The sequence below is a fragment of the Saccopteryx bilineata genome, chromosome 2 (genome assembly GCF_036850765.1).
Source record: "Saccopteryx bilineata isolate mSacBil1 chromosome 2, mSacBil1_pri_phased_curated, whole genome shotgun sequence".
In the NCBI taxonomy this organism is placed as follows: domain Eukaryota; kingdom Metazoa; phylum Chordata; class Mammalia; order Chiroptera; family Emballonuridae; genus Saccopteryx; species Saccopteryx bilineata.
Genome location: NC_089491.1, coordinates 247104266 through 247117404, shown reverse-complemented (window position 1 = coordinate 247117404; position 13139 = coordinate 247104266). Strand labels below are relative to the sequence as shown.

At 47.6% G+C, this 13139-nt stretch overlaps 1 protein-coding gene across 1 annotated transcript in view; it reads left to right on the top strand.

The window, feature by feature from the left end:
• Nucleotides 1–11110, top strand: part of GRIK4 (glutamate ionotropic receptor kainate type subunit 4) — a 379418-nt gene extending 368308 nt beyond the window's left edge. The window contains exons 19-20 of the mRNA XM_066259819.1: nucleotides 7248–7366; nucleotides 10648–11110. Of these exons, the coding sequence (XP_066115916.1) occupies nucleotides 7248–7366; nucleotides 10648–11010 (482 nt within the window). The 3' untranslated portion in view covers nucleotides 11011–11110. The remainder of the gene's footprint in view (nucleotides 1–7247; nucleotides 7367–10647) is intronic.
• Nucleotides 11111–13139: the final 2029 nt, after the last annotated feature.

Below are 13139 nucleotides of genomic sequence, written 5' to 3'. Positions count from 1 at the left end.
ACCCTCTCTCCTGGTCATTCTGAGGGTGGGGGTATCCCAGGAATAAATCCAGTCATCAGGGTGCCAGGTTGAGTTCTGTAATCGCTCCCTGTCACAGGAGGTGGTGAGGGGTTGGGGTCAGGGCCTGACTCTGGCTTTGGTTTGAACCTGGCCCTTCCCTTCATCAGACATGAGACCCAGGACGAATTGCCTGAGTCCAGGATCTGGGTTTTCTTGTTGGTAAAATGGAGGTCAGAGGAGTGCTGATTCACAGGGCAACTGTTAGGATTGAATTTAAATGTTTAGCATGGTAACTCTGAGCATAGTAAACATGTATAAAGGCCAGCTTGGTTTTTATAACAAACATTAGCGGGGCAGTAAGGTTTATCTAGATTTCACATCTTAGGTGTGAAAACCTGGGCAAGTTACTGAATTTCCATTTCTGTAACTGTACAATTTTGGACAGTGGACCTTCTTTACAATGTTTTTAATGATAATTGAATGAGGTCAGGAATGTTTTCAAAAATGAAGTCCTCGAGCTCATATTTGGATTAATTGTGAAGTGCCTCTCCCATCTTTTGTGTTTTGACAAATTGCAAAATGTATCCAGTGCCTCTCCCATCCCTTTCCTATTTCACATCCCTTTCCCTGCTTTTCTCCATCTCTGTGTCCAGAACTAGGTCTAGTCCACAAATGTCCCAGTGAATGCAAAAGAAATGTAAACAGTACTATTTTATAGTGAGGCAAACGTGATGAATCACTTTATACTTTCTGGGAAGGTCGTCCAGGTCAGCCCACACACGGGCAGGTAAAGTTAATATTTACAACTAAGAATTCTGAGGATATGGTGCCATTGAATATATTTGCATGGGTGGTAGTGAATGGGATGCTGAAATAGACAGCACATGAAAATCAGCTTGTCAGCAACTTCACGTTCCCATCCAATGTTGTCAGTGGGGAACGTGGCCCAGAGCTTCAGCACCTAGCCCAGTGCTCGGCTTGTGGAAACTCCCTGAAAAAGATGTGTTGACCCATGTCCAAGAACAAATATGCTGTCCCTTGATGAGACTGTGGCACTCACCTCTCCCGTCACTGTACCTGCCTCAGTGGCTCATATGGCCTGTCTCTTTGCTTCCCGGGCTATAGCTACTCCCTCCTTGTTTGAAAATAACTCCCCTGCATCTCAGACACAGAAATCTACAGTGCTACCTACAGATACACAGGGATGTTAAGGTCTGAGACACGCACGCACCTGAATCCAAGAGGTGATTATTCCCCAGGCAGAGCGGGTGGGGAGGTGATTATTCCCCAGGCAGAGCGGGTGGGTGGGTGAATGGAGAATTCAAATCTCCTCCAAGGTGCCCCCTTCCAGGCTGCATTCCACTCTGCAGTTTTAGAAACACATTTGTTTGTATTTGTCAACTGTCATTTGTATTTGCGGGCAATCGGTGTGCGATGCCAGAGTTACTAACCAACCCTGCGTCTACTGGGAGAGTTCAGTTCTGTTTCACTTAATTCGATCTTACCGCTGGGCATGGCTGAGGCTCAGAGACCCAAGCGTCAGTGGAAAATCCCAGTTTGAGAAACCTCCGTTTAGATGCCTTCTGTGTGTTCCCATCTGATTAAGGGAGGGGAGGGGGCGGTTCATGGCTTCCTGTCCCGGTGGGTGCTGAGGCCTCCATGAGGGCAGTGGGGGTCCTGTGGTCAGGCCAGAAGGAGTGCACATCAAAGGCTCCCCTGAGCGAGGGCGGTGTGCCACGGAAGGCATCTGACTTCTGCAATGACTGGTGACAGACAGTGTGAAAGAAAAACGCTGCCCTCTCAGCATGTGCTTCCCGCTCCCCCCCTCCATCTGTTTCTCAGCTCTGACTCTGCCAGCGATCTATTCCTGCTTCCACTTTCCAATAAGTTCCTAAAGGCATGAGTGGTATACCCGGCTTGCTCAGAAGGGGAGGAGACCACTCAGCCTGGAGTCCACACTCTGGAGCCAACACCCATGATTAACATGCCGGCCCTGAAACGTGAGAAGCTGGGAAAGACAGACTAGGGGGTGTTTCAGTGACTCATGGTTTCCACCTGTCTCCTGCTAAAACCTCAGGTCCCCCAAGAAGCTTTCCCTGATCTAATCAACATCCTCCCAGCACAGATAACCTGTCTGCTGATACCCCTCCTCCTCGCCCTCCTACCTGCCTGGGACCCAGTACTGTCGGGCCGTGATGTGTATTATCCATGTCAACGTCCAGGCGCACGTTGGCCAGCTGCTTAGTGCAGTCTGGGCCATCTGCCTCTGTGACCAGGCTGGGAACACTCAACAAGGGCTGTCACACTTTACTAGTATTTTGAACAAAATTTAATTGGGATTGAATACATATCACAGTGTGGAGCCAAAGTGTCTGATAATCCAGGCTTCTGCATCTGGGATGTCTCTATCCTCCTTCTCTCTGCTCATTCTTTCAACAAACATTTATTGGGCTCGTATTGGGCTCCAGGCACCACTAATCGAGTCACAGAGTTGAACAAGACACAGATCTTCCTCTTATGGAACTCACAGTATAATGGGAAGTCCAGATACATGTAATTAAACTAATGTATTATTTTATGCAACATTAGAGTGATACATTGTCGGTAAAACACAAGCACCATATACGGAGTCAGGTAACAGGAGAAAGAGATCCCTTAACCAGGTGTGTGTCTAGGAAGGGGGGATAGGTCCTGGGGAGGGGTGCTAACAGGTGTAAAAGAACACAAGGTAGGAGCAACAATGATGTGTGCTGGACGCTCTTCTAGAGGGTGTGTCACAGTTAGATTTTACATTTCAGAAAGACCACCCGGGCAGCTCTGTGTGGGGTAGAGTTGAGGAGGACACAGCTAAAAGCAGGGAAATTATTTTGGAAGATGCTGCAACAGACCAAGCAAGAGACAGTGGAGGCCTGAGTTAGGGAAGCTGTAGGAGAGGTAGAGAGAAGGTAAGAAATTGAAAAGCATTTGGAGATAAAGTCAGCAGGGCTTGGGAATAGCCTAGTGCATGGAGGAGAGTCAAGAGACCAAGTGCAGAAAAATAAGGAGACAACGTGTCTCGACAAGCAAAGGTGATGGAGAAGAAGGAAAGAGATCAGAGAGCAATGTTTTTTTGTTTGTTTGTTTGTTTTTGTATTTTTCTGAAGCTGGAAATGGGGAGAGACAGACAGACTCCGGGGATCCACCCGGCACGCCCACCAGGGGTGACGCTCTGCCCACCAGGGGGCGATGCTCTGCCCACCAGGGGGCGATGCTCTGCCCCTCCAGGGCGATGCTCTGCCCCTCCGGGGCATCGCTCTGCCGTGACCAGAGCCACTCTAGCGCCTGGGGCAGAGGCCAAGGAGCCATCCCCAGCGCCCGGGCCATCTTTGCTCCAATGGAGCCTTGGCTGCAGGAGGGGAAGAGAGAGACAGAGAGGAAGGAGGGGGGGGGTGGAGAAGCACATGGGCGCTTCTCCTATGTGCCCTGGCTGGGAATCGAACCCAGGTCCCCCGCATGCCAGGCTGATGCTCTACCGCTGAGCCAACCGGCCAGGGCCCAGAGAGCAATGTTTTTATTGAAAGCTTAGAAAAAGGAGCCTGACCAGTGGTGGCACAGTGGGTAGAGCATTGACCAGGAACGCTGGGGTCGCCAGTTTGAAACCCTGAGATTGCCAGCTTGAGTGCAGCTGGAGTGAGGGGTCGCCGGCTTGAATGCAGTATCATGAGCATGATCCCAAGGATAGCCCAGCTTGAGCCCAAAGGTCAATGGCTTGAGCAAGGGATCATTGGACCTGAGCAGCAGGTCCAATCCCCAGTGAAGACAGGTACAAGAAGCAATCAATGCACAACCAAAGTGAGACAACTACAAATTGGTGCTTCTTTCTCTCTTTTCCCATAATCTCCTAGAAAGTGGTGTGGTTGATAATATCAAATGCTACAAAAGCTTACTTAAGATCAGGACTAGAAAATTTCCAATAAGTTAGAAATAAAATGTTCATTGGTAAATTTGGTAAGGGAGGTTTTAGTGGTGCAAGACAAAATCTCATAGGATGAGTGGTGAATAGGAAAAACGAAAGTGAATTCAGAACTCTTTCAGATACCATAGACAAGACTGCCTAGGGCCTAAAAGTTTTTCCAGCATCCAAAATTATGTTTGAGATCTGAAGGAAATTATTAGTTCCAAAATGCAAAAAGAAAACTGCAAAATTACATGAAGGCAGACATATTTAATTAAATATCTCCAAAAAACAACATTGTTTTGACTTTATTAATTTCAAAATTTAATAGTCATAAAAACTTCATTATGTTATTACATTTAGAAACAATGTTTTGCTAGATTTTCCTCATTTTGCAGCATGATTGTTGAGAAATCGCAACCCATTATAAATTAACACTTTCTTACCATTTAATCATTTCAGAAGCAAAAAAAAATTTTTTTTTAAATGAATTTAACATAAGATGTGGGTGCATCCTCTCCTTGCTTTTATGTGAGATGGGGTCTTCAAATGTAAGCATTTTAAGGGCTTGAAAATGTCTTAAGATAGTTCTGATGCAAACATATGTATATTACTATTTCAGTAAGTTTCCCCAGGGAAGGAAGGAAGGAAGGAAGGAAGGAAGGAAGGAAGGAAGGAAGGAAGGAAGGAAGGAAGGAAGGAAGGAAGGAAGGAGAGAGAAGTGGTGTTCACTAGACAGAGCTGGAGGGCAAAGGAGGATTTCTCACTTTTCTTTGAGAAGGGGGAAAGGTGAGCATGTGTTGTATGGAGGGAGAGAGTCCACGGCGAGGGAAGGATTGGGGGCCGGGGTGACTAAAGGAGGCAGGGAGAGCGGGGAGGACTGACATGGCTGAACAGGACCCGGAGACGGGGCGGAGCACCTCCTCTGCAGGAACATGAGGGGAGGTTGAGGCCCTTCAAAGGGATCCTGGCCGTGATTTCTATATAGGGCAGTACTACCCCAAAGTGCTAGGAGAGGCATACGGTACATCAACAGTCACTTGCGAACTACATAGTTACCCGAATAGGTGAGCATCCTTGGTCGTTAAAACTTCACTGGGTTATCCATCTAGTCCTTCTCCACAGGGGTCAGCTGGAGGAACTAGTTCATCCATGATGCTCAGATGCACATCCCAATACCTCATTTCTCAACACCCTTAAACCTGTGGCTGGAACGTCTGCCCGTCCACCCCAGCCAGATCCTCGGTGCATTCTCTCTCAAGTGTCGCTGCTGTTGCCCCCCGCACCCCTCCACACACAATGGATCCTGATGCTTAGACAGAAACCTTCTACCCAAATGCTCCCAGGTCCCAGGTTAGAGAGGCAGGTGTTCAAATAAACCCCAAGCACCTTTCTCCTCAAAGATAGAAATCTATTTCAAACTGTATATGTCTTCCCTTAGAATTGAGTTTTTAAATAATCCCATTTCTGATTATTCAAAAGAGAGGCTATCGTTACTCAGGTACCCCTGAGTTGACTGTGTGTACCTGCCGACCAGAGGTGATGGTTCATTGGACACATCATGATGTGAACCTTGGAGCCAGGGTGGCAGATCAGTAGTGCAGGCAGATATTATACCGGGCTGCGTTATTTTAAAACCCAAATAAAAATAACAGACGTCCACTTGAGGCTTTATGAGAGGAAACCCAAGGCGCAGGAAGGAGCATCGGGCCTCGGCTCCTGGGCCATGGCTCAGCTCTTAGTGTGTGGAGCTGCTATCCCTACACTGACGTAGCTCCCTGCCCTGTGACGGCACTACTGACTGAACACAGACGCATAAGCGTTTTGGAACAGCATAGCATGTAAGCGACCCGCTTGGTGTTTTCCTGAATGAAAGATGCTTTTTGCTGGGTTTCTTTAATATCAAGACAGCATCCAGTTATGTAGCTAAACTCAGTGGTTGACGCTGTGGAAGTGAAACAACTGTATAATCCTGCAAATATTTATTGAGTGTATACTATATGCCAGGTATCATGCTAGACAGTGAGGATCCAATCAGAAACTATGCCTGACTTCAAGGAATTACAGTCGTGTACACTGTTTCTAAAAATACTGATCTGAAAACTAATTTGAGGCCTGGCTGGCAAAAGAATTACCTGTGAAATGTGTTTTAAAAATACCAGCTTTGCCTGACCTGTGGTGGCTCAGTGGATAAAGCGTCGACCTGGAAATGCTGAGGTTGCCGGTTCGAAACCCTGGGCTTGCCTGGTCAAGGCACATATGGGAGTTGATGCTTCCAGCTCCTCCCCCCTTCTCTCTCTCTGTCTCTCCTCTCTCTCCGTCTCTCCCTCTCCTGTCTAAAATGAATAAATAAAAAAAAATATATACCAGCTTCGGCCCTGGCTGGTGGCTCAGTGGATAGAGCGTTGGCCCAGTATACAGAGTCCTGGGATCGATTCCTGCTCAGAGCACACATGAGAAGCGACCATCTGCTTCTCTCCTCTTTCACCTCCCTCTTCTCTCACCTCTTCCCCTCCCACAGCCAGTGGTTCAATGGGTTCAAGTGTGGCCCCAGGTGCTGAGGATAGCTTGGTTGGTCCGAGCAATGGCCTCAGATGCTGAAAAATAGCTTGGTAATCCAGCATCATCAGCCCCAGATTGGATCACTGGGTGGATCCTGGTCGGGGTGCATGTGGAAATCTACCTCACTCTCTCTTCTCTTCTCTCCTAAAAAATACAGATTTCTGGGTCCCATCTCCAGAGACAGGGGTTTGATAGGTCTGGGGGAACAACTAGGAATCTATATTTTAACAAGCTTCCCAGGAGGTGCTGATGGCAAGTAGGTTTGGGAACCACTGGTATGGTAGGCTAAAAAGTAAGATAAAAAGTTTTATTTTCCAAATTAGTATTTTAGTAAAGATATTTTTTCCCCAACTATAGTTTGGTAAAAACAATCACTCTATAGTAAGTAAACACATGAGTAAGAGGGACTAAATTTTTTTATGCAGATACTAGAATGCACAGGTATTCTGGAATCATGGGCTAAATCAGATTTTTCTTTACTTAAAGTGACCCCCACCTTCCACTGCCAGACAGACACCCTTTTGGAAAATTTTCACCAATGTCCTCCATTTGCAACTAAGTTCCCCTTCCCTTCTCTTACTCCAACTACGATTCAATTCCCCCCCCCCAAAAGAATAGTTATGCCTCTTCAAGAAATATGTACATAAAGTGTTGACAAGACCCAGGTTCAGCATTTTCAGCAATTTCAGTAGAATGATTACGTCTTCCAGCTCTTGCACACTAATTTTTGTTTGTTGTTACTTTCTTACAGGACTGGGAATGGAGAATATTGGTGGAATCTTTGTGGTTCTTATTTGTGGCTTAATCGTGGCCATTTTTATGGCTATGTTGGAGTTTCTGTGGACTCTCCGACACTCAGAAACTCCCGAGGTAAACCTCCAGAGGGGTGTGTCCTCTAGTGTTGGCAGAAGGGACAAAGTTCACAAGCTCATGGACAGACAAAAGTCATTCCAGACAGGTCCCGTGAAATCCCGCATGGGGCTTGAGTGCCCACGGGGCAGACCCGGGGGCAGGAGGTCCAGGTCAAGTCTTCATCACTTACTAAGTACGCAGCCACAGAAAGGGTATTTAACTGACAGAGTTCAGATTCTCCTACAAAACAGTCCAGGAAATAAATACGTGAACACTTTTTAATGAACAATGAAACCTTGCACAGCTATAATTTAAGACATATCATTGCAAAGAAAACGCTGGGCAAAAGTACCAGCTTACTAATGGAAACCCTGACTTTAGTTCGTTCATCTTAAGTATGTTTTCCACTTACAAGCAGAGATGCTTTGAGATACCGCAATTCATGTGAGCCCAAGAATTACATCTTCCTTCTCAGGGATTTTGGATAAGTTTAATTCCCAAGCGTGTGGCTTAGAAACCAGGTTCATATAAGTTTAACACAGATTAAAGAGTCTGAGAAGAAGGAAGAAAACTTTATCCCATTCTCCTTCCATTCTACCTCTGAGAAGGGCCAGAAATCCTTACATGCTAATTGCATTCTTTGGTTTTTCAAGTACATTAGCCTCTAACTCAATCTCCCAACACTGGAACTTCTCACATCTCCTTTGGTAATTGACCCTGGATAAAGAGCTCCTTCGGTGCCTAAGTGTACAGCGCCCTGGACATTTATGGAGTCCGGCTCCTCATAGGGGTATCACAGTCCTTTGACCTCTGTGCTCAGCCGCGTTCCTGTTTTGCAACAGGACTTCATGTTATCACCCCCTCTTCATACTCCTTTGCTCCTTCAGGCAGGGAGCTTAATTGCACCTCTCATCTCACCAAGAAATCAGGAGTGACCGGCCACTAGTGAAAACCCCCACCTGAAAACTCACCCACAGCTAAAGCTACCCCTGCCTGGGTACATCTTTCTTCCGCTACTCTAAGATTATCGTCTCTCCCCTTTAATTCTTCTCCCTGCTCTCTCCCCAAAATCTAAAAATAGGTTCAAGTTTACTCTATATATTAAAAATAATAGTGATATTGTTATTGCTCTTGCCCTATGCCTCCCCTGGTCCTTGAAAAAGTCAGTGAGGACTCCTAATAGCTAAAATGAAGAGGAAGTGCTTCACTAGCTGTCTGGGTGTGGTAGAGCAGCAGTGCTGTTGCTAGAACTGGAAGACCAGAGAAAGAACACGAAAGAGCAGAAGGCTCCTTCTCCCCTCACGGTCTGGGAAAAGGGCCCTTTCCAGCACAGGGTAGAGAGCTAATCAGAGCATGTGTGCTCTTTGGGGGTGATAAGTTTGGGTTCAAATTCTAAGTCACGGTAGAGCGTCGGCCTAGCGTGCGGAGGACCCGGGTTCGATTCCCGGCCAGGGCACACAAGAGAAGCGCCCATTTGCTTCTCCACCCCTCCGCCGCGCTTTCCCTCTCTGTCTCTCTCTTCCCCTCCCGCAGCCAAGGCTCCATTGGAGCAAAGATGGCCCAGGCGCTGGGGATGGCTCTGTGGCCTCTGCCCCAGGTGCTAGAGTGGCTCTGGTCGCAACATAGCGACGCCCAGGATGGGCAGAGCATCGCCCCCTGGTGGGCAGAGCGTCGCCCCTGGTGGGCGTGCCGGGAGGATCCCGGTCGGGCGCATGCGGGAGTCTGTCTGACTGTCTCTCCCTGTTTCCAGCTTCAGAAAAATGAAAAAAAAAAAAAAGAAAAAAAAAATTCTAAGTCAGCTATTTATTAGGCAATTAATTGTTTAGCAAGGTATATAACCTCTGAGCCTCCATTTCCGCATCTGTGAAATGGGCATAATAATAGTAACAGGACTAGCAGTCCAGATCCATGAGTCTTTTTTTTTTTTTTTTTTTTTTTTTTTGGTATTTTTCTGAAGTTAGAATCAGGGAGGCAGATAGACCTCCACATGTGCCCCACCTGGATCCACCGGCATGCCCACCAGGGGGTGATGCTCTACCTATCTGGAGCATTGCTCTGTTGCAGCTGGAGCCATTCTAGTGCCTGAGGTGGAGGCCACAGAGCCTGGCCTCAGCACCCAGGCCAATCTTGCTCCAATGGAACCTTGGCTGCAGGAAGGGAAGAAAGAGATAGAGAGGAAGGAGAGGGGGAAGGGTGGAGAAGCAGATGGGCACTTCTCCTGTGTGACCTGGCCGGGAATTGAACCCGGGACTTCCACATGCCAGGCAGACACTATACCGCTGAGCCAACTGGCCAGGGCCCAGATCCATGACTCTTAATCCACAATGAAAGCTAAGAAGCTCAGAAAGTTCCAAATTTTTTTTGTTGTTTGTTTGTCGAACAAATGCATTTGGTGACAAAACTTGGCTTAAATGGATATGAAACGATTGTACATGGTCTTTATGCATTCAGTGTGAAGGGACATACCTTTTGCCATAGAAATATCAATGTGTTTGAATGTAGAGTCTACTCTAGATCCCACTGGGTGTGATAGATAATAACTGTATGTGTATTGTATTACCTTCCTAAAATCCAAATTATTCTGAAAGGTAGCTGGACCCAGGGGTTTCACGCCAGGAGACTGTGGACCTTTAGGAGTGGTGTTGCTGTGGTTTTTGTTGTTCTGATAATTAGAATGCATCCTCTCCAGCTCTAAACAGTCGATTGAAAGAAATGAGAATCTTTAGCCTGAGAACAAAATGCTCCTGGAGACACGGAAGCTTTTTCAAATACTTGAAAGACTAACATGGAGTTAGAGGGTTATTTATTTAGTAGGCTTCTGGGTCCAAATTTAACTGGTATCAATGGAGCATTTCAGGGAGAAGTTATTAACTCAGTAGAAAGAAGCAGCATTTAACAGAAATGGGAGAAAAAATAAATAAAAGCAAGCCCTGGCTGGTTAGCTTGGGTTAGCTCAGTTGGTTAGAGCTGGAAACACCAAGGTTTTGGGTTTGATCCCTGGTCAAGGGACATATGATGCTTCTCTCTCTCAAAAAAAAGTAGGGGCTCTTTCTTAACATGGGAAGTCATTGTTTTTGAAGGTGTTCAAGGGAAGATTGGGCCACCAGCTGGCAGGCATTGCCAGTACAGATGGCATTTGAATATGAAGCGGGAGATGAACTGAAAGGCCTTCCATATAATCCTCACATCCGGGATTATGTACATGATTCTGTGACACTGCCCCCGAAGCCCCCATCTGAACAGACAGGGGATCCCTAGGGGCTCTGAGCGGTTGGGCTCTGACCTCCACTTTTTTCCAGGTGTCCGTCTGCCAAGAGATGGTGACCGAGCTGCGCAGCATCATCCTGTGCCAGGACGCTGTGCACCCCCGCCGGCGGCGCGCTGGGGCGCCGCGGTCCCGGCCGCCCGTCCCCGAGGAGCGCAGGCCCCGGGGCACGGCGACGCTCAGCAATGGCAAGCTGTGCGGGGCCGCGGCCGGCGAGCCCGACCAGCTGGCGCAGAGACTGGCCCAGGAGGCCGCCCTGGTGGCCCGCGGCTGCACGCACATCCGAGTGTGCCCCGAGTGCCGCCGGTTCCAGGGCCTGCGGGCCCGGCCGTCGCCCGCCCGCAGTGCCGAGAGCCTGGAGTGGGACAAGACCACCAACAGCAGCGAGCCCGAGTAGCCCTCGCGGGACAGGACGCTCAGAGGCCAGGTAGGGCGGCCGGAGGGCACGCGGGCGCTGCTGTCTGTCCAGAGTCCGAACTCAACAGCGTTCACACTTCTCTCCGGATTTTGGATCCAGTCACTTTACAAAAGGATCAAGGAGCTCAACGTCCCAGCTGGAGACAGCGCCCTGTCCCGGGAGCTGGGTCCACCCAGAGACGTTGCACTGGAGTAGGGATGGGACGCTCTCCCTCCGGACCACAAGGACCCAGCTGCTCCCAGTGGGCCTTTCCTTCCCGCCAAAATGACAGTCTAAGGTGGGGGTCCCTGCCCAGACCAGTTCAGTGAATTAGTGGAATCATCAGTGGACTTTACCATTAGAAAGGGACCATTGTACTCTGGGTCGAGTTCTTACAAAAAATAATAATAATAATAAACTCAACAGGGAAGTTTTTCTTTTCTGGATTTGTATATTTTTGTTAATGTTTTGTTGATACTGTTCCCTTTTTCCTTCCTCCCTTCCTTTTCTTCTTTGTGGTCTTCTCAATTCTAGTCATTGCTTTGTTTGCTTGTTAATTTGGAAGGGTAGGCTGGATTAGGGGATAGAAGTCTAAATAACTCCTGATCTTTCCCTGCTCAACTTTAGGATGTGGAGCAGCCAGTGCATCAGGTTTCAGGTGCTGAACTCTCCATTCTGTGTCGTGGCCAGGGGCACGAGTGTAGGAGAAGGGTCTGGGGAAAAATAAGGGGGAGTGTCTCAAATAAAAGTCCATTCAAATAATTTTTAAAATGCCCCAAACCAGTTTATTCGGAGAAACCTTGACATGGCTGGGGTTTCAGGGGTTAATGTTTTTTTTTTTTCTTTTTCTTTTTCCTTCTCTGTCTGGTTTTCGCTCTTGTTGGGTTTGGTTTGGCCTTTTGTGACTGTGATCTCTAAGGAAGAGAGACAGGTGGGAAGAACAGCAGGCACAAACTATCAGGGGCCTTGTCTAAGGAGCGGAGAGAGAAGATACAATTGCCCATTGTGCTGCCTTGGCCTCCCACGAAAGTGCTGTTCACAGAGGCAGCAGGAGGGCCCCGAGTGTGCAATGCCTGGTTTGTCAATTGCATCTCTTTTTAACCAAACTCAGTAGCTTTCTGGGAAACCAGGCCCCAAGGCTATTGTGGATCGGCTGATGTCTTGTTACTGGACATGAAACCTGGGTACAAAGGAGTATGTGGGCGTGTGTGTGTATGTGTGTGTGTGTGTGTTTACTAAATGAAAAGACCTTAAGTAATCAAGAGTTTGCCATGTTCCTGGGAGAGAAGTGGCTCTCATAGCCAATACACAGGCCTGGGAACTAGGACCTCTTGAGTCCTAACCTCAGCTTGGGCAGTAGCCCCCTTGTGTGACCTTAGTAAAACACTGAACTTCTCTTCCATCTGCAAAATCAGTTACAGATGTTTTCCAGGCTCTCAGATGGCTGCTAGTCACGTGTTAGTTGTTTGCAGGATGTGGAGCGCTCATCTGGCGGAAGGCACGAGGCTTCCAACAGCAGCTCGACCTTTGCTTGTGTTCACCAACTGGGAGTTTCATGCAGAGAGTTTTCATTTTCTGATGGAAAACTTAAATTCTATGCAATTTCTGATTGTAAACTTAAAAAATTTTTTTGAGGGAGCGGGAAATAGCCACGACCACCACTTCCACCACCCCCACCATCTTGAATCACCTCATCCTCACATTGTTTCTGTTCTGAATGTACTAAAATAAAGACATCTTTGGAAGATGATGAGCTTAATTCCATGTTTTTGCTGTTTGGGTTGGTCAGCATTCTCTTTGTGCCAGGACAATCAGTTAGAGCTGCTATTCTGGGGCCAGTGGTACCCCTGGTAATTCCTATAAAGGGTGCCAGTTTTGTCCTGGGCTGAACTTCGCTCATGAATTTAAATTTTTTATTTTTTTCCTCTTTAACCACTAAATGACAGCAAGCTGTGCATGCCATGAGTATTTTTTAAAACCTTGCCTCAGGCCTCAGAATAAAACATGGATTTGGTGGGAGGGGCACCCAGAGGCAGACTGACCACAGACCCCTAATGGCGCCACACTGCTCCAACCCACAGCTCCATCCCTTGCTTCTGACAATGTGGTCCTTACTGTTAATCACATCT